General features: G+C 38.4%; 2 protein-coding genes across 4 annotated transcripts in view; one reads left to right on the top strand and one right to left on the bottom strand.

Annotated features, from left to right (window-relative positions):
* Nucleotides 1-21,376, top strand: part of LOC146481889 (uncharacterized) — a 47,731-nt gene that overhangs the window by 1,705 nt on the left and 24,650 nt on the right. For all 3 annotated transcript variants that reach the window (XR_014864359.1, XR_014864360.1, XM_085108001.1), the window contains exons 2-8: nt 759-1,351; nt 1,425-1,680; nt 2,405-2,603; nt 3,671-3,914; nt 7,978-8,118; nt 9,965-10,177; nt 12,614-12,766. Coding sequence is in view for 1 of the 3 variants with exons in the window: in XM_085108001.1 (XP_084964127.1) it covers nt 759-1,351; nt 1,425-1,680; nt 2,405-2,603; nt 3,671-3,914; nt 7,978-8,118; nt 9,965-10,177; nt 12,614-12,766 (1,799 nt within the window). In the remaining 2 variants the exon portion in view is untranslated. The remainder of the gene's footprint in view (nt 1-758; nt 1,352-1,424; nt 1,681-2,404; nt 2,604-3,670; nt 3,915-7,977; nt 8,119-9,964; nt 10,178-12,613; nt 12,767-21,376) is intronic.
* On the bottom strand, nt 15,345-19,743 carry LOC146481891 (uncharacterized). The gene is made up of 3 exons (XM_085108010.1): nt 18,854-19,743; nt 17,318-17,895; nt 15,345-17,045 (listed from the first exon to the last, which is right to left on the bottom strand). The coding sequence occupies exons 1-3, from the start codon at nt 19,304-19,306 to the stop codon at nt 16,571-16,573; spliced, it is 1,506 nt and encodes a 501-aa protein (XP_084964136.1). The 5' UTR covers nt 19,307-19,743; the 3' UTR covers nt 15,345-16,570.

The following is a 21,376-nucleotide window of genomic DNA, read 5'->3' as shown; positions in this document are numbered from 1 at the left end:
GGGAAATTGAATATAATTATTGATTTTTTGTTAGTAATCATGACAACTTGTCCAGATTTGTGAGTCAGGTGTGAGAAATTGTCTTCGATGCATGAGATCGATGTCTTTAGTCCACAGGTGTGAGACTCAGGCATAAATATGCATGAGAGTTGGCAGGTATAATATGACTGCAGAGGAAAATTCAGAGTTTCCAGTACTGATTGGTCCCATGTCCTTCTTGTTACTTGTTTGATGCATAAACGACTGAGTTTTTATTTATTGTTTGCCACCGAATTTAATTTACAGAATCATAAGGAAATAAAGGAAAATGGAGAGGAAGCCCAAACAAACCATGAGGCTTATGCAGCACGTGCTTCCTCAACTTAAATGCTAAATTACAAAGATTAATAGAATGACAGTGGCGAGATAGATAAAATAAGAGACTTCTTGAACTATCTCATTTTTCTAGATTCTAACATATAGCTATGTCCCACATTCTGCTGGTATCATTGATGCCTGTTGTAGTTTTCTTAAGGGGGGATTCAACCTTCTTAAAACCTCTTCAAATTTCATTCAAATTTAGGTGTATTTCCCCCTTAATACAACCATCCTGTATTTTTATTGTTAATTATCCTGTTCTAATTCAATTTTGGTGTCTGGTGCTATGAAAAAGGTTTACAGTTTTCTTGAAATAACACACCTTAACCTCACCTTTTGCTTGGGGAGAAAAATGTGTTATGTACAGTGTAACAGTTGAAAATCTTATGATTTTTTTGTAGGGCCTCTGTTCAACTGTCCAGAGGAATCCACACACTTCAACTTCATGTCAGATCCAAAGGACCATTCACTTTCACATGCAGCATAAAACTGATAGAAGGAAAACAAACTTGGCAAGTTTTACCTCCTTCTTTTCTACCTGATCTGGTAAATGGCAAGCTTTTCTCAAGATGTATCTCTATACCTATTACCAATTTACATAGTTCTCACTGGCTGAAAGTAACCAAAGTTTCCACTATCAAAGAATCATCATCTAGCAATCAGTTTACTGTAAAGATGCTAGCAGAAGATAAAACATTTACGATAGCTCCTGGGCAAGTGCGCCCAATCAAACTGGTATTGGAATACAAGAATGGGATGGAACAACAGAATGATGGCAGTGTTTGTTCTGATGTAAAAATGGTTTTAAAGATAGGTACCAGCAAGGGCCAGGATCAGATGTTGACAATAAATCTGAGATGTCGCAAACAAAGGGAATCATTTTTGTTTACATTTGTTGATCATGATGGCTCAGTTCAGCATGGTGCTGCAATTGCTCCATTGAAAGGCTGTGCATCTGGAAGTTGTCCTGTTTTGTTAACTCTACACGGAACAAGTAAGTGCATTTTTCATTTCATTCACAGGAAAGTGATAGCTGTGTTGACTGGTTATTTTAATTTTTTTCTCAGCTGTACCTCCTCAGAACCAGGCAGACAGTTACAAGCGGATGGAGAACGGCAAGTGGGTGTTTGGTGTGGAACACCTTTGGCTTGTTGCACCCACAAGGCATGGAGCTCACAACTGGGAAGGGCCTGGAGAGCTAACAACAATGACGGCCCTAAGGAGCTTAGCTAAACTTACAAAAGATGCTCCTTGGATTGGACCCCAAGCAGATGTGGACCATGTTGTCTTTGCTGGACATTCAATGGGTGGGCATGGAGCATGGTAAAACGATAACATTTTTTTGGATTCAGTTTGTTGTCAAATGATAGATAAGATAAATTACCCTACAATGGCATTTGAACATGCCGACTCCATGTGACAACCACGTGACCACAGATATACATAAACTGGCTAAGTGGATTGTAATCCACCAGCCACAGTGTACGAATGTGACCTTTTGACATTGCTGAACTGAATGTCTTTGTTTCCTGAGAACTCTGCTGCAATGACTGACAGCAGTCAAAAACATAATGGTTGTTTGAGTCTTGAACTTTGGAGTTCACATGTCATTGAAAGGTGCAGTAAATCTGTTAATATTCCCAAAATAGACAAGGATTAGTGATAACATAGTCTGAACAAAAAGAACTTTTGAGTGACTGCACTCATATTGGTAAACCGACAGTCGACTGACAGTCCGCCAACAGTCGGCTGACAGTTGACTGACAGTCTGCCAATAGTTGGCCGCAGTTGGCTGATAGTGGGCTGACAGTCCTCCGACAGTCCGCCAACAGTTGGCTGATAGTCGGCTGACAGTCTACCAACAGTTGGCCAACAGCCGGGCCACTGTCGGCCGACTGTTGGCCGACTATTAGCCTACTGTCAGTAACATGTCAGCCAACTCTCGGAAACCTGTTGGTAACCTGTCAGCTGACAGTTGGTCAATGCTTGACCAAAAGTCGGTGGATGTAAGCTGTTGTTCACTTTAACTGTCATATTTCCTTATCAGGCAACTTGGCACTCACTATCCTGACCATGCTATAGCTCTGATATCTGCTGCTGGTTGGATCAAGAAAGAAAATTATGGTGATTCCAATCTGTTCTTTCGTCACGACATCGGCACCAGTCACACCTCTCCAGAGGTTAAAGCCATTTTGGAGGCATGCATTACCGAAAATGATGCAGATAAGCATGTGTCAAATTTACATGTAAGTACTAAAGACCTGCAATATTGGCTTTTGCAACTGGAACTGTTGCAATGTAACGGGCCTTTTGCAGCTAATGGTTACATGGAACAGAATCTGCCATGCTGGAGAGCAAGTTGCGCACTGGGACATCCAAAACAAAGCGACTTTATCCAGTCAAACTTTTATTTTCTTTGTTTTGGATACATGTCCCAGGAGTAGCTTGCTTTCCAGGGTGGTGAATTTTGTACCATGTGGACTGTACAAAAAAAAAATTATAAAATAATAATAATAATTTGTTTATAGTGGAAATGCACTTAGCTACCCAAAGCTAGTTTACAGGCATTCCACTAGAAACAATGGGAAACAAATAATAATCAAATTAAACATAACTGGTTAAAAATACCAACTGGCAGGAGGCAAACCAGCTGGCTAGTAACAAGCGCGGCCAAGGCGGGACTTGAACCCAGGACCTCCAGATTTCAAGTCCGGTGCCCTTACCACTGGGCCACTCCACCTCCTTTAAAAAGGGCCAAGGGGCCATTGCTACATTAGTGTAAAGTACTGTGAAAAACTATTGGCTGGAAAATTGAATAAAGTTTGCTTTTGCCAGGTTTCTTTAAAATATATTGTTTAAATTTTGAATGAAGTTTAGTTCTGTTTGGGCAACACTTTCACTTCATTTCAGTAAAAAGTTCACAAAGCTAATGTAGGCAAAAATGCTTTTGGTATTTTTGCTTGAAACAAAACAAGTCAGGAAACTTTTTTGCCAAAAGGTGTTCTTAGTAACTGTACAATGCTGTGTCTGCTTTGTATCGAGGTAATAATAATATTATTATTAAGAAACAATAAATCATTTGAATGTACTTCACAGAAGGTTTTCAAATTTTGCTCTGCATGCTTACACAATACTCTAACTCTAATGGTATTTAATGATAAGCTTGTAGCTGAAACTGAGAAGATAACTTGGTTGGTGTAGTACACAGCTAGAGGTAATAGACATTAAATGACCAACTACAATTAGCCTGAGGTAGTACAATAATGAATAATAATTTACTGTACATTTTTAAATTTGTAACTTTGCTGTGCAGGGTATGCCAGTCATGATACGAATTGGAGCAGCTGATAGAACAGTGCACCCTTACTACACCCGCCGTATGTTCCGTCTCCTGCGGCAACAAAGGACCAATGTTACCTACTCAGAAATAGCTGATAAAGAGCATTGGTGGTGGGACACGTACAAGACTAATGATGGGGGTGTTGTGAACGACCCTGTTATTAGGAAGTTTGCTGTTAGTCATGCCCAGAGTACAAGAAAGCTCTCCATACCTGCAAGTAAGATGATAGCAATTACCATGTCCTGATTTAATGTCAAGGCTCACAGAAATAATTAATGCAACTCTCATGAGTGAAAATTGGGCGGGAATGTACCGGTAAGGTTTGGATAGAACCTTCTGATCGGATGAACCCACCAGATGAAGGGGCCTCAGCAAATACTGAAATGCTGAGGGGGTGTCTCTTGCCTGTACTGCAAGAACAAGTCCAGCCAGCCAGTCTTGCAGAGAAAAATATGTCCCCTTCCTGACATGGCAACAGTACAGGGCTTAAATAAGGGGTGTTGCAGCTAGCAATTCCTCACCCTTAACAAATAGAATTATATTAATACACTAGCCAAGTATGGAGTGAGATACAGGGATTAACTTGGATTGGCTGCTAATGCACTAAATACATGTAAGTCAAAAGACCAATAGTGAGCAAATACGAACTGCAGAGGGTTTGGCTTAGCTGTGATGAACTTGCAGCCTTCAGAGAAAGTAGCAGTTTAGAGGGTAGGCACAGTTAACAGTATTTGGTTAGTGCTCACTGACATGTACTTTAATTTCATGCCTGGATCTCATTAAGACAGATAAGATGAGCACCCTTCCTGCTTAAGACTATACAATAACTGTGGAGACATGGCAGTCTAGCTAAGTTAGCAGGTCAGACTTCAGTCTCAAGATCTGGGTCTGGTCTGGTGTTAGTGTTACTAGATACTAAAATCTTGAAAAAACTTTACTTAAAATAGTATTCTCTCTATAGGTGTATAATAGAAATAGGGGCTTTTGAGCCATTACAGAATCCTAACATTTTGCAGGTGTGGGCTAAACGGCCTTGTGTGGGAGTTTTTTACATCCCAGCCAGAGGGAAAAGCAATTTTACCCTTTTCAAGCTACGGAAAAAGATTAAGTTCTAGTAATTATTAGTGTCTAGGGTCATGTGTGACTACTTAACTAGTACTTACAGCTACAATCCTGGCCAAAAATACTGGGACGATTTGCAAAATTCACCACGAACTGTTCCTCCGTCCCCCCTCCCCCATGCAATGTTGATACCATGCTGTGTTTATCTACAGTCTGAATGATTCCAGTTGCTCTCAACATTGTTTGGGGGGAAGGGGGCTTTCCAAAAATTGCAAAGACAGCTTAATAAAAATGTCGAACACTGGCTTAAGATATGCAGAATGAAAATGTTCACTGACAATGCAATTTTGTGTACTGTCCCGGGAATTTTTGGCCAGGATTGTCTGAAAAAGTGTTTTTTTAAAAAACTAGTTATATCTTTAGAAAAGATAAATATTTCATGCGTATTATTGCTTATACATGAAGTTAAAGCTGTTTCAAGTCTCAAGGGTTACATATGGTCGCATTGTTTACTCGTCATGGAGAAGAGGACTTACACCGCGCGTTCTTGTTGTAAGGCTGACCGTGCGTATTTGCTAAGTGGAAACATTGGAATGTAAGTTACTGGCGGTCAACCACGTCATATGGTGCGTATTTTTGCTTTGGGCAGTAATCAAGTCAAGAAAGTGACTCTTTACCCGTTGGGTAATCTTGGCACAAATAGCTTTAGCATGATCTCACCAAAATGCCAAACTGTGTCCGTATGTCCTTAGCGGGGGATCTCCACACGCGCATCTGATGTACATTACGTAGACTGCATGGAAAGCATACGTATCCTCATAAACCGATATTTTGAGGAAGAAATTACAGCTAGAACGTTACTAGTGTAGCAAATTGTTGGTATAAAAATTTACGCGGGCGCTTTTAAGTGCTTTGGATGATAGTCCTACTACGGTGATAGATAACATCGCACACCAGAATAGCAGAATAGTAGGGGGAATTGCTCTTGTTCCATTGTCGTGCTTTCCCTTCAGGACAATAGAACCAACTAGTAGCGTAAGAACCTCAAGTAACATCGTAACATTATTTCTTTAACGTGGTTGTAGCTTTTCACTCAAACGTAAGGGAAAATAACTGCACTTCATACAAAGACCGCTCCCTTCAAAGCCAGTTAAGCTGTAAGTCACGCACTGCGTGACATTGAACTTGCTATTTTTCAATGCGTAACAGTTCTCGTGGTCATTTCTCGCTCATTCCAATCGTGTTGCAGGGAAGAAAATGGCTTGTTTCCAGGTAAACTTTTCTCCCAATGAAAGAAAGATTGTTTCCCCTTCTATTTTACCCCTTTTGATCACAGCATAAGTTCGTCTTAGTACTTTGGCAACATTTCTCACCCGTGTCACAATAAAAAATCTAAGCTAATTTGGAATTATTTTTACGTAATGGGGTGAGAAATGTTCGAAAATAGATTTACTCTGTGAAATGCATTTAGGAAAGCATTTCAGTATGGCGATCAAATGGTAAAGAAAGCCTTTACACGCTGCAAAAGGTAATAAAGTGCCAACAAACATCGCAAAACGACGTTTTAGTGGTGAGAAATGTAGGCGAGAAATGTTCGGACAAATGTTTTGATGACGTATTGTATCTGTTTTAAGTGGTCACGCAATACGCGCGATTTGGCAAAACAGCCACCGCTAGGAATTTAACGTTTCTGCTCTTAAAGTGATATTCGTCTCCAATAGTGGGAAAAGCGCCATCTTGTATTCTTTTAAAATTTGTGTCGGTGTTGTCAATGGCACCTGCCTTACGCAAAACTAAGAGGGCGTCGGAGGTCGCAAAAAGGTGTTCGTCTTTACATCCAACATCTCGGCTCCTAACCTCTCTGGGAACAGGCAGGTGGACTGCATCTAACTAAGGACCATCGCTGATAAGATATGCCCTCTCCATTTGCCTACAGTTTTCGAAAGATTTTTATCTCTGTCAGTGTTTCTATGTGCATACTTTACAAAATAACTACGCGCACGCATATCGACGTCTGAATAAAAATATCCATTCCTCATCTCTTATTCCAATATTCGCGACTGTAACTAACTTTCACTTTTTACGGCGAGGTGATGATGGGAATGGCAATAACACTCTTGATTTTAAAAAAAGGAACTTCCAAATTGTCTTCAAAATGATATAATTTACGAAATTTTAAAGCAACGCTAAAATCAGACAATCCTGGCCAAAAATACTGGGACGATTTGCAAAATTCACCACGAACTGTTCCTCCGTCCCCCCTCCCCCATGCAATGTTGATACCATGCTGTGTTTATCTACAGTCCGAATGATTCCAGTTGCTCTCAACATTGTTTGGGGGGAAGGGGGCTTTCCAAAAATTGCAAAGACAGCTTAATAAAAATGTCGAACACTGGCTTAAGATATGCAGAATGAAAATGTTCACTGACAATGCAATTTTGTGTACTGTCCCGGGAATTTTTGGCCAGGATTGTATGTGGTAAAATTACCTGAAACCTAATACTAGATGCTTGAAATGTCCAATGCAATGTCAGTTTTGGAATTGGGAATTTAATTTTTTTTCTTATCAGAGCTCTTTGATTGCTATGAATGTTTGGAGTGGTGTTATTTAACAAAATTAATTGATAACAGTTTTCATATGGTCTATACTCTTTTATTAAAAACTGGGTCATTGTATAATGCAATTCAAGGGATTTGATTGGCTGAGCGGCCATGGTATATGAGCAATTATACCATGGCCAAGAAATGGCGGCCATTAAATTGTCTGCTGGTTCTTCTCTCACAGCGAAATCAGTTAGATCTAGCAATAATTCTTGATTGTTTTTAATAAAACAATTATTCCACTTGCGCTTGTTGGATATGAGATGATTATAGCCAACTCGGCGCTACGCGCCTCGTTGGCTATCTATCATCTCATATCCAACGCGCGCTCGTGGAATAATTGTTAAATAGACCATAAAATGATGTCATAAAATATTCAAAATTCAAGTGGAACCACGAGCTGCAGGCGAGTGATTCATTTGCCAAATTTTGTTATAGCGTGAAAAAACTACAAGCGGAATTGGCTTTATTTTCATTGGAGGAAGTGTGTGCATTACATCTGACATCGTTTGTCTGTACTCTATTAGACAATAACTACGAGCCAATCAACATGCAAGCATTTTGACGGTTATTGTAAAAAAATTAATTGAGTATTATTCTTTCTGTTGACTTAACAGCTTGTAATTCAGAATCTGATGGAGACTGTAGTAAAGCCGATGCAACAGATAAATACAAATCTGCACAAGAAAACTCACATAGAAACAATGCAGGGAATGGAAAGTTTAGACTTACTGTCTACAATCCAGTGGCAAACACAGGTGAGGAAAAAAAAAGAAAGAGGTCTTAGTGCTGATTAGATACAGCTGAAGGGGGATAAAAGGGATAGGAACTTCAGGAGAGATAAAGAGGATATTGTCATGGCAGCGCGGAGATATGAATTTTATTTTTGAGTGGTAGAAATAACTACAATAATTTTTACGAACTAGCACAGTGAGTGAGTAAAACATTGTTTTTAACATCAGAAAATAAAATTCATACCTTCAAGCCACTGTGTAATTTTAGTTTTATTATATAGACAAATCTATCGTTTGCCATTTTCCACAGACTGTTTGCACTAACAACTGTTAAAAAGCGGGAGATAACGTCATCAATATCCTCACTAGTGAGGATATGGAAAATACACCACTGGGTCCTGCATGTAGTTATTTTATGAATTTTATGAATTTTATGAGTTGTGTATTTTCCAATAAAACACTCCTTTCTAAAAGTATATAAAAGAGGGCAACACAGGGAGTAAACCCTTTGTGCTGCAATGTTAACATGGTTATTCTCCTTACTGATCTCCTTTGGGTTTCTTATGATGCTAGTTGTGAGAATAAGGACATTTCATCTTTTGTGATTGTTTCCTGTATATTTCTCCTGACCTGTATATTCGATCAAGAACTGTCGTTGTAAGGTGAAATAACATGCTGATCACTGTTGGAACCTAAAGTGTTAAAAGAAACCTCCACTCTCAAAACATATTAAGGTTAAATTGTTGAAAATACAATCTACTTTGAAATTTCGTTGGAAAACATGGAAATAATATTTCAGCGTCTGAGAAAACATGATTAGATTATAACCTATTTTTGCTTTTAAATTTCCCGGGCGCTACCATTTTTGATTTCATGATGTATTTCGCTCGCTCAATTATTTCACACAAAAGAACTTCTGCTGAATAACAAAAGCGGCAACTGTTACACGTCGTAAAATTCAAAATGGCTGTGCCCAGGAAATTTAAAAGGGAAAGTCTTCGTTAATCATATCTAATTTTTAACACACTTGAATGTCATTTCTACGTTTTAGACTAAAATTTAGAATTTAGACACTAAATTTGTGGTCAGAGTGGAGGTTCCCTTTAAGGTGTGAGATGTAGGACAAAAGGGACCTTTGTGAGACAAATGAGGATATGGAGAAATAGAAGAAGTTTGCTTTCAATTAGTTTGTAAAAGTTTGCAATATTAGTAAAGGGCACGGAACACCAATGGTGGGAGGGGTGGGAACCAGAATGTTTAGACTCCATACCCTCCTCACTATCCCCACCTTAAGGGTATTTTAAGGCACGACATTCGTGAAAAGCAGCTTTTTATTGATTTTTACACTTGCATTGTTTATTAGTGAATTATAATTATCTTTGTTATGTTTTCTCTGTTGTTTAGTGCTTTAATCATATTTATATAATTATTTATCTGACTGTCTTTATACCGTAGTGTCTTGTACTATTGTAACTGACCATCCTTGTAATTCAGCCTTTTAGGCTGCGAGAGGGATTCCAATAAACTATTATTATTATTATTATTATTATTATTATTATTATTTATTTATTTATTTAGTGTTGTAATATAGCCAAGAATTGTCCATGATTAAGTAAAGATTTTATCATCCCCTTTAGAAAGAATAAATTGACCATATGCAGTGGCTCCTCCCTGGGTTGGATGGCTTCCCCCGTTCTCCCCTCCCTCATAGTTTTGAGTCATAAATTTTTGTTCGTTTCAACAAACCCTTCCGAACATTTTTTAACCTCTGCAATTTAATAACTTCTTCCTCTGGGATTTTAATAGTTGAAAACATGTGGCAAATTTCATAATCCTTACTGATCATCACAAATTTTCTTTCTTTTCTTAGGTTTGAGAGGTGTGCGTATTATGCAACAGATTATCCCCTTCCGCCAAAGTTCTGTTGATATACACTTTAAGTCAAACATGGTTGTCATGACAACTGAAAATGTAGCGAGGCTATGCCTCAAAGAGCCTGCTGTATCTCCTGTTATGTGGCGTCAGCGAGCAGTTGAAACTGATGGCAATGCAGTAACTGTGGTGAAATACCATGATGAGGATGGTAAGTTGAATAAAGGAGCACAAATAAAACACATTCTTGTGTTTGCTTGATTAATTATTCTGTGAAATTCAATAGGTTATATTCAAGCTCCTGATAATTCCTTTTTTACCTTGGGGTTGTCACAGCATCAGAACCACCCCACCACCCCCCGCCCCAACCTTGGACTGTACAAACATGAGGTTTCTTCTGCGGCATGATTGAAGTTAATGGAGTGGTCATTCAACCATGCATGTGACTTGCAGTGTGTTCCACTGACTTCAACAGGGCTCACATAATCAACAAGGGAAATTTAGAAAAACACTGGAATCCTGGCATACTGCAATATTATTACATATGAAACAGAAAATAATGCGAAACAATTTTGGGGGTAACCATGCATTTTTCAGAGATAATAAAGCTTCGATTTCGAAAAAAATGCCATACATCGCTTTGTATTTACTGCTTTTTACTCAGGCCGTAAGGCGGACCGAGTTAAGGTTTCGTTAGCATTATCAAATTCTTTTTTCTTTTTGGGGTCGTGATGGGCTGAAAGATAAGGCTCCGGGCCATGAGTTATTGTTCTCGGTCTCGTTTTTTGTACTCGGCTGGTACGAGTTACGTTTTCTGTCTTGTTATCAAATTCTTTAAATTCTTGGTTGCGTTCTTTGTTTTTGGGCCGTGAGGAGTGTTTACAATATGCGAGCCAGACGTGCGAGGCATGGGAAGCATGAACAACCCCAACATAAACTGCTAACCATTAAGCTTATAACCGGGGAGCTATTTAAGCTAACCTAAGGGCTATTTAGGCTAACTGGAGTGCTCTTTAGGCTAATTGGAGTGTTTTTTAGGCTAACCTGAGTGCCTCAAGGTTAGTTTTGTTTAACCGAAAATTTGGCAACTAAATCAGTCTATGACCTCGCGGGCCACTGTCAGATAAAGATGTCTCACGTTTACTATAGAAAAACAATCAATGTAGAAACGGTTTCTGTCTTCAAATGAAAGGTGAATAACAAATGCTTTCCCCTGAATTTCATTTAACAATATAAACAGCGAACGTACAAGGATATAAACGTACCTGTGATGCGTAACGTTACCCTAGATCCCCTGGGGTGGGGGGGGGGGGTACTCAACAGATGCTTGGGTAGGGAGGTGCGGCCCGGGCGTTCAAACCCTGACCCTGTTTAAGACACAATTCTCAGATTTCCCTAATCCCGTTTAAGACAGAATTCAAAATTTTCAGGCCCTTTCTAAGACATTTAACCCCAAATCACACCCTGTTTAAGACTAGAATGAAATAAGAATACACTAGTTTCTTACTGTATTTTAATGCATTGGCAATCACAATCTGTTTAAGCCATTAGGTCATGTAGGGATACTTTGTTTAAGACAGAAAGTGATGAAATAGATACCCCGTTCAAGACAAAACCCCCTGAAAACCTTACCCTATCGGGCCGCACGTCCCCGTTAAGGTCACATAAGGCAGTACCCCCCCCCTCCCCAGGTCTAGATCATACTGAAAATTTGTCACATACATATTAGGACCGTACAAATGGATTCTGTCTCTAAACGAAAGGTGAAAACGTAAGGATTAAAGCCCGGGGATTATAAAAAGCATTTGTATGACAAATGTCGTTTTCCCCTGTATTTCATTCTGACTGCAAGAAAAGCAATTCTATCTGGTGGTTACTTATTGCCTCACTATATCTCTGTATCTATCTATTTGGTAGCTTGCGAGCAAGCTCTCTTGGGGGTGGGGGGGCGGAAGGGGGAAAGAGGATCCACCCCCGAGAGAGCTTGCTTGCAGGCTATCTATTTGGGGGAATTGGCGATGCTGGAGGTTATCACTGTTAAAAGATTGTAGGCTTTACGCACCACACAGTCAAATATGGCCCGGAGTATAAGCTGGAAACAGCTTCTTGTTAGAATAATAGTTGCTTAATTATCTCTAAAAAATGCATGGTTGCCCCAATTTTCTTTTTGGATTTCAGTAGCCCTTGCTAAGATCTGCTTTCCCCACATAGTCGTAAACCACACAAAAATACTTCTTCATTAGTAGGCACCGTCCTTAATTCAAAAAGTTATTTTTGCATGGTTTATTATTTACCATACAGGAATAGCAATTCTTAGCAGGGCTATTGGAATTTAGAAAGAAAATTGGCAGTAACCATACAAGAAATTTTCAAAGATGATTTAGCTTCAATTTGGGAAAGATACATGTATACCATACATTGCTTTGTATTTTAAATGCTTTTTAGAATAATTCTAAAATGCGCTTAATTATCTCTGAAATACATGTAGGAATAGTTAATTGCCCTAAATTTTCCTTTTGGGTTCCAAAAGCCCTCAAGGTAAGATCTGCTTTTCCCGCATAGCCCTGAACTGCACAAAAATACCTCTGTATTTGCAGACACATCTTTAAAATTCTCAGTAGTCACCTGAAGTTTTTTCACCAAACAGGTAACAAGGACTGCATGATTTCCTTGTGCAAGCCTAATGGCTTTAACTGGGAACTTTGTCAAGATGCAGTATTTGAATCTGAGATATCCAGAGGTCCTACCAATATGGGTCCTGCCAGGCGGGTTGCTGAGGCACCTTTTCTGATTGTCACAGGTGAGTGGCAAATGGAGCTATCAGGACAGGCAAATTTTGCACATAAAATTTTATTTTGTTATGCCAAATAGTGTTGAGTTATGGCTTATAACTAGAAATAATCAAAGATTAGGGAGTGTGTTGGATGATCTTGATTCCAGGCTCTTTCTCCCTTGCAAAGTTGGTGATGATGTCATCTGCCCCTGCAAAATCTTCAGGGGATGCCAGATACACATCCCAAGATCCATTCATTCATGCAATCAATGTTGTCCCATACAATCTCGACTCCAATCTGTATTACATGTAGGAGTGCGTGCTTTCTGCGTCAAACACAATAAAGGTAGATTTGTGAAAGGGAGTTGTTTGTCGATAATTCTTAAAGCAATTCCAGTTTTGATGACATTTTTGAAAAAAGGACCCATCCTTATACAGCGAGTTCCAGCACCTCAAAAATTTGTCAGAAATCGATGCTGGTGACACTTTTGCAAAATTGCAGATGTTGCTTTAGAAAAGTGTCTGCAATTTCTTAATCGTCTCTGAAATATTGTTATCAAATTTGAGTGACTGTGTTTTTTTTGGTATTTGCTTCATGAAAATGCAAGTATCCTCAGTCAGGAATGAGGACTAACCAAAAAAATTGCCAACACCTTATTTTAGCTAACATGTTGTTCTTTGAACATGAAAAGTTTTTTGCCAATTCAGTCAGACTCGCCTGACCTGAAACCTTGAAAAGATGCAGTAAATTGTTAATTTTCATCACTTAGAAAACTGCATCTGAATTTTTCGGTTTCTTTGGAGATCAACACTGAAAACAGGTGCTGAGACGTGGAATTGTTTCATCTACCAACAATTATTGTTCTTTAGATAACCAAGTTCAAGGTCCATACTGTAAGTTATGGACTGAGTTTTTCCCCATTGATTTATGGCCTGCACGCTTTGCACACAGGCCATAAATCAATGGTGAAAAACTTGGTCCGTAACTTTTAGTATGAGCCAAGAAAACGAGGTTAAAAGGGTGCATGTGAAAGGAAACTTTCAAATTTAGTGGGCTGTACAGTGAAATACAGCCTGCAAAATTGACCAATCACACCAGGCGTACTAACTGAGACATAATATAATAAGATAACAAACTCTGACTGCAAGTTCTTTTGTTCTGACCTCTTGTTCGCCGAAAAATATAGAATTGTCATGGACTTTTTCCTTTTATAACTGAAATTTCTTCCAAGGAATAAATGGGGACAAATGTTGGTTTCGTTTTCTCTTCATTCTAATTATATGTGTTGACATTAGGTTGAGCTTTAAATAAACCAAAGGTGATGAGCTAAATAAAGAAAATCACAGCTACTTTCAACTAAGGAATACTTATGAAATGTGAAAGGGATTATGCAACAAAAGTTTGTGGGCTTGCCCCAGGACTGAGCATGACCTTGCTGGCCTAATGCTTGGTGAAATTTGTGCAGCACATTTGACGCACTAATGATGATTGTATGTGCTAATATATTTGTGCCGGAATGCCGCACTCCAGAATAATTAACAATTATTCACCTCAGTGTCGGTGAAAGTGATAGATATTTAGCTCGCCGCTTTGCGGCTTGGTAAATATCCATCACTTTCACCGACACTGAGGTGAATAATTGTTTTAGTATATACCACACATGCTGAATAACTAGTGGACCAAAAAAATATTTTATTTCTGACAATATACCGACAAATGGTATGAAATTTTAAAATCTCGCGCGCCACGCGGTAAGTGTTTTCTTATTGTAGAAAATTCCGTCTTGCTTTCTTACAGACAAAGAAAACTTTTGGAGAAACTATTTTAGTTCCTACGATGTCATTTCTTCAATTTTCCTGTGAAATTCGTCTTGTTGTTGAGACCATGCTGAAAAATATTAGATGTTTTATTGTTTTCATTGTAATTTTAGTGCTCAGCAGTTTTCCGAAACAAAGGATAGTATTTTCATTTTTCGCCTCAGAAATTGAGGTTGAAAAGATTAAATAACTTAACGTTTAATCCCGTCAAACTAAACTTGTTGCCATTTATGTATTTTTTTTAACAGTCGCCTCGTTTTTCGAAATAATTTCCTCTTAAGTAACCATGGAGAAATGGGAAGCCATCTTGTTTCTCTTCGGCTGCCCGGAGGTGAATAGTACTTGACTAATCACCTCTGACCTAGCCAATCAGCGCGCGCGAAGAGTACTATTCACTTATGTGGTATATACTAAATGGTGCTACTTGATGCACAGACCATCTTAAATCACTGATCTTAGTTCTGGTTTTCTGAAAGAAAATCTGGTACACACTATGTATCCACTTAATCACTATGTCTCCTTTTTCAAGCTTTAAAGAAACATTATTTTTTTTAAAATTATATAACTTACACAGTCAAATTCTTTTCAATTTTCTCCAACCCAATAATGTATCTTGCATCAGACAAAAAGCAACATTCTCCTATTTCCAAACTGAGGCAACAATTAACGTATGCAATGTGATGTGTTGAACACTTTTATGCAGTATCATGTAAAATTTAGTAATTTATGCAATAAAAGTGGACTGTGTTATACCGCATATATTCATACCATAAATTATTACTTGATTTCATATCATTTCAATTTATTACACAGTGGCTATCATCAGCTTTATACAATGTACATCACTATTATTACATTGAAATGAAATTCATTAACAAACAGGTGACTTATAGTACAGTCATATATGATTTAACTGCCATTAACATATATATGTATACTAGTTATTTATTTATTTATTTATTTACTTATTTACAATTTAATGATGCAAATTGGTCAATAAAAAGTAACAAATATCTCAAATAACTGTAAGGATAATGTGTAATTTCATGGGTAAGAAACACCCCATACCCAGACAGATCACCTATTACCTAACCTAAAAATATAGGGACAATAAATGATAATAAAACAAGCTACAAAGTTAGTAAGTGTATACAATAAAGAGTGCAATAACAAGTTCACCACTCTAGCCGTAAAAATACCAATGGTAGGTTCAGAATGATCTTCCAATCCACATGTCGACAATTCTATTGAAGAAACTAAATTTGAATACATTTGTCCCAGAATAGTTATTATGCAAAACGGTAAATAAAAAGTACCAAATATCTAAAATAGCTATAAGTATAATGTGTAATAAGGGTGAGAAACAGTACATACTGAGACAGATCACCTATTACCTAACCTAAATATATAGGGACAATAAATGATAATAAAACTAGCTATAACAGCATAATAAACAGCACCACAGGAAAGTAATGCTCAGTAGCTTTCATTTGAATGGTCATACTTCAGGATTTCATTCCCAGACTCAGAAATTATAACCACCTTGTGTGGCATAATAAACTTCAGCAGAGGAAAGTTCTGCTTTCTCGCTTTCATTTGAATGGTCACACTTTAAGATTTCATTGAGAGACTCAGACTCAAAAGTTAGCACCACCTTCTACAGCATAATAAACAGCACCACTGGAAAGTACTGCACAGTAGCTTTCCTTTAAATGGTCACACTTTAGGATTTCATTGAGAGACTCAAAAGTTAGCAGCATCTAATTATTTTAGCAAAAGAAAGAAATTCGTTAAAATCGTGTATGTCTAGCTAGTTGGTTTGTGAATTCGGGCGTTTTCCTGGCACCTGCTTCCAAGTCAGTCAGAATGGCCTTGTGTAGCCAATCAAATTACATGTTTGCCTAATAGTCAGTCACCGTGTTTGTTTACAACTAATAGAAACCTGTAGCTTGCCGTCTAATTGTTAAGCAGCTTGCAAGATGTAAGGTTTGTCTGTTTGTTGGAGTTTCAGATTTAATGCCACGGTGATTCAACGTGAATGTGTTTAAACATTAAATTTACCATAACTACAACGAAAGGCCCGAAAAAAGTCAACACCAAAGTCCAAAGAAAACTCACTTCTTTGCCTAGCACTCTAATCCCAGACGTACATGTACGCTGGAAATACTTCCTGAAATCTTTCTTATCTTTTCTTGTGTCGAATATTTTGATATCCGAGTCTTGGTCGCCATAATCGCTGTCTTCCACCGTCTCTACCACGCTTTCCAGTGAGCTTTTGAGTTTAGACATCTGGTACAATGGGAAGGCATAAAGTACTACGTTTTCTGTGATGTCTAATACAGCTGTAACGACAATTTCCTGGGTTTTTAGCCTGTACCGGTCGAGAACAATCTTATGCTGATCTGAATCTGTTCCCATTCCCTGGGAAGTATAATTTTCAGGGGGGATCACAAGAAATATATGCGGTATTGAGCGTTTTCCAGTCAACCTGCAGAAAAAAATTTAGATCTCATTTACTCCCTGGGAGGTCAGCAGTTCCCGTTTGTATGGATATGTGATTCTAAGGAGGAATATAACAACCTGTCGGAAAGATTGCACCAGTTTGTGTTGAAAACGTTTGCACCTCATGTTAAGAATATTGGAGATTTCAACAGGAAGTTGCAATGTCAGGAAGGCCAAATTTTCCTTCGAATTTACAAGGGAAAATTCAGAGGTTTCTTGTGTTCAACGCTGGGTAGTGATAAGATATATGAAACCTACCTGTGTGGGATGGCCATGATGTTTTGCGCACCAGTATCCAACGTTTGTAAGTTGGTTGCTGTAGCACTGGCTGGTATACAGTAGATGGTATGGTTGCCTGAGATCACTGTTTCAGCTTTCTCCACAATGGAGAAAATTTCCAATGCTGAAGCCAGTAGTAACGTGGCTATGTAGAGTGCCAGGAAAATGCTGAAAGCCTTCTCCGTATCCCTAATCAGCTTTTTCAGCGTTTTTGCTTTATTTCGGGCTTCAATCTCGTTTGGATAAATTCGATTTTCCAGCTCATCTTTGAACTTTTCAACCTCGCAGCACAGGAAGACCAACATGTACAAAAACACAAAGAAAATAGGAAGAGAAAACAAGCGATTGATGATGAAAAACAAGACATCTAGTGTCACTTGCGAGGAAGGGAAGGTGACATTTTTATTCGATGTAACCGTCCCATTTCTGTAGCCTGGCATTGGCATGAAATCTGGCATAATCATTTGCGTAACGTGCAAACTTGTCGGGACAACGAACAGAAAGAGAACAGATCCAACCATGAAGATGAGAACTGAGGTTGACGATGCTGTTTTCACCTAAAATAAGGATTAAAACTCATTACTTAAATGACAGCTAATATCGAGGTAACCATCTTTACCTTTTTAGTGATTTACGAAAAGGTGTTCATTAAAGTACAAACAAGAAGTATACCGATCATGTTAGTATCTGAACAGATCAAATATTTTCCTGCATGATTCTACTTGTCTTGACTGAAGTTAGAAGACCGTAGTATATATATTCATCCTCCACGGGTATAATGCGAACCGGCTCACAATATGACAAGCTCCCAGTTGGCTTAATAGCTCAGTTGGTAGAGCACTGCACCGGCATCGCATGGGTCATAAAATTGATTCTCCGTCAGTGAAATTTCACGTAAGTCCTTCTTAACATGGGAAATTAATGTCTTGTTTTCGGAAGAACACATCCCTTGTTTGGAAGGGTCATAGTAAATAACAGGCAATTGTTATGAAGCCTGACAAACTTCTTTGTTATATGTTTTTGTTAGCATTTTTGTCATTGACAGTGCACAAACTGCAATAGATTTTGAAATGTGTTGAAACAGCTGACCAATAGAAACGTTCCTGTTAAGATCTTTAACTTTAGTGTGAACGTCAAAGAAAAGGATTGTGCACTGTCGCGGCCCTTCCAACATAAATTGCAGCAACATTGTTGTCATGGCAAGGTTTCATAACCAGTCCCTCAATTAACTATGATAAGGTCAGTTCGGACTTTCACAAACCCAACGACGACAAGGATGATTTGGGTAAGATTTACCTCCCTACAATGTTCTCTGAGTAACTGTTTAACTAAAAAATTGAAACCGATCGAACTGTTAGTTTGCACAAATACCTTCTTAATTAAAAGAACCTCAAACAATCTGGGAAAACGGAAAATTTTGAATCTTTTGCTTGAATTTTCTCTGTGGGTGCCCTGGAACAATAACTGTATGAAACGGACTGTCCCTCCCTTCCCCCACCCCCAGCGAAACCATACCTCTTCTTTTGTGATGCTTAGCTGTTCCAGAAGATTTTCAAGTTTGCCGAGGAGGAAAAATATGAGTCCTGCTTGCTGGTTTACTATCCAACACAACCCGTGCACCATGTTCTTTATGTCTGTAAGCGGACACAGCCAGTCGACTTGTTCCAAAGTCCGCATGTGCAAAAAGCCCAGCGAGTACAGCCAAAAGGCCCAGATGAACAGAACCACCAGCACTTGCCAAATGGCATACGCAATTCGACAGGCTTTTCTCGGAAGATTTCTTGATACTATGACTTCTTCCAGTGGCGAAAACCACTGTCCGGCGATGACAAAATACCAGCGAGCAAAGGGACTTAGCAATGCCGTGTTATCAGTTGACTGTATTTCTTTTACTTTCTTGCCTACCCATTTGGGATTAAAATTCTGTTGATCATTGACTTGCGCCTCATATCTGATGTAGTTCCCCATTTTCACCTTAGTTCTCTGGAGGAAGTCTGTTTTGCTCCAGACCAGCTTCACTTACGTTTGTAGGAATTTTGGCCGCTATTCTGGTTCAGAAGGTTATTCCCCGAAACAGAGTTTTCGGAACCTCATTGGTTGATTTTGTGATGACTCACCTTCTCAGAAACATCAAACAAAGAACTTATTGTTAATGAAATGTTATGTTTAATTACTTGTCGATTAACCCAATTGTTCACGGAAAAGTTTAAGTGCGAAGCTTATTTAGCCGTGTACATTTTTGCATCGAACAAGAGGAGTTTTATTCTCAAAGCTTTCACTTCGTTACTTCCTTGTCGGTACTGTTTACTATTCTGCTGTACAATAGTGGCTTTGAAACGTTGTGGTCTGTGAATGAAATCCTAAAGTGTGACCATTCAAATGAAAGCTACTGAGGAGTACTTTGCTGTGGTGCTGTTGATTATGCTGTACAAGGTGATTCTAACTCTTGTATCTATGCATAAAATTCCTGTAACGACGCTATTGTGAGCACTATTTGGATGGAAAGAATTTGCAAGATAATCATATCTAAGCAGTCATGCGATTATCACGAGTTGTCTGCAGACAAGAAAGTCATGACCTCTTGCTGTAACAAATTCCTCTCTAGCAGAGCGCGATTTTGTGTTCCATTTTCATAATTCGGTTTTGGTAACTAAAGAAACCGTCAAAACAAAATTACACGATGATAGAAAAGAGAGAAAATTATCTTGTCGTCAGAAGACAAGAAGAAACAAATAACAGGAAATGCTTGAATAACTTTCGTTTTCGACAGATTTGACCTTTTAGCTTTGTTAAGACGTCAATTGATCCAAAAACAAATCTAGGAAACCGAAGACACTTTTGCCCGTTAAGAGAGGCACTGTCACGGAAATTCCGCTGTATGTTGGCCAAAACGGCTAAAATATTTGACAAAGAACCTCTTCTTTAACATGAAATCGCTCTTAGAGCAGCGGGAGGAAAATATGAAATGATTTTTCCAAGGAAGAATAAACTATAATTGGTTTTTTAGCGATTTCTGCAAAATTCACGTGAGCCGGGACCTTGAAAAAATTGGCCAATTTTTTCAAGTTGCAATCCATTTCCATCACAGAAATCTGGAAACAAAAATGATTGATACTAGTTTCTGAGTTCTAGTAAGGCTATTTTTATCAAAATTGAACCATTTTTTTAACGTTTTTATCGATACAAATATGTTTTTTCCGCTATTCAAAGTGACACTAAAATTAGGTGACAAAGCCCCTTTAAGATGAAAGAGTTTTCTTTGTGATGGTCATTTTGTTTGCTTCTTGACAGTGATTGCTATTGTATTCTCAGCGCCTCAGAAATTGGGTTTTGGTTGTGAAGAAAGTCTAAAGTTTTCTTCGGTTAAATGTTAGCTCAAAATTGTTTTAAGGTAATAATGTCTTTATACATACGGACGGGGGAACGCTCTCTTTTGAGTCACAATGTTTTATCGATTGGTAACCACGTAAAACCATGCACCAAAAGGACGGACACTTCCACCTTTGCGTTGCTTCGTGTATCGAAAGGAATAGTGCGAGTGAAGTTTGTTTTGCGCGTTAGGCAAACAACTTTTAGGCATAATCCGAAATATCATCATTTCATTCTCCTGTTCTATTCACGAGTTCGCTGACAAAGCCCTTCGCTGCTTTGGCCTGGTCAGGTTTTGTTCAATTCCAAAAAAAAGAAAAAAAGAGCTGAAATAAAAGCGTGCCTTGCGGTGGTAGCGACCACGTGATTGAGTAACGAAAACCCAACTTCAATAAAACTTTTCAAAACGCCAACAATAGAGCTATTTTTTGAGAAAAAAGCTCAAAAAGTAGCATGGCCAAAGTACAAACTGTTGAACTTTCAGTACTTGAATAGAAAACTGGTGAACCAGATTTTCTATCAGAAAACCAGAAGATCAGTGGTTTGTGATTGGTCTTCTAGAGAGGGACATGATAGGCAATCTGGTACACACTACATAGCCACTAAACCACCGCGCTTCCTTTTTCAAGCTTAAAAAAAAAACCCCAAACATTTACTAATTATATAACT

Source organism: Pavona decussata, unplaced genomic scaffold (assembly GCF_977016875.1).
Source record: "Pavona decussata unplaced genomic scaffold, jaPavDecu1.1 SCAFFOLD_48, whole genome shotgun sequence".
In the NCBI taxonomy this organism is placed as follows: domain Eukaryota; kingdom Metazoa; phylum Cnidaria; class Anthozoa; order Scleractinia; family Agariciidae; genus Pavona; species Pavona decussata.
Note: the sequence above shows the minus strand (reverse complement) of the source record. Positions and strands in the feature narration are given on the sequence as shown.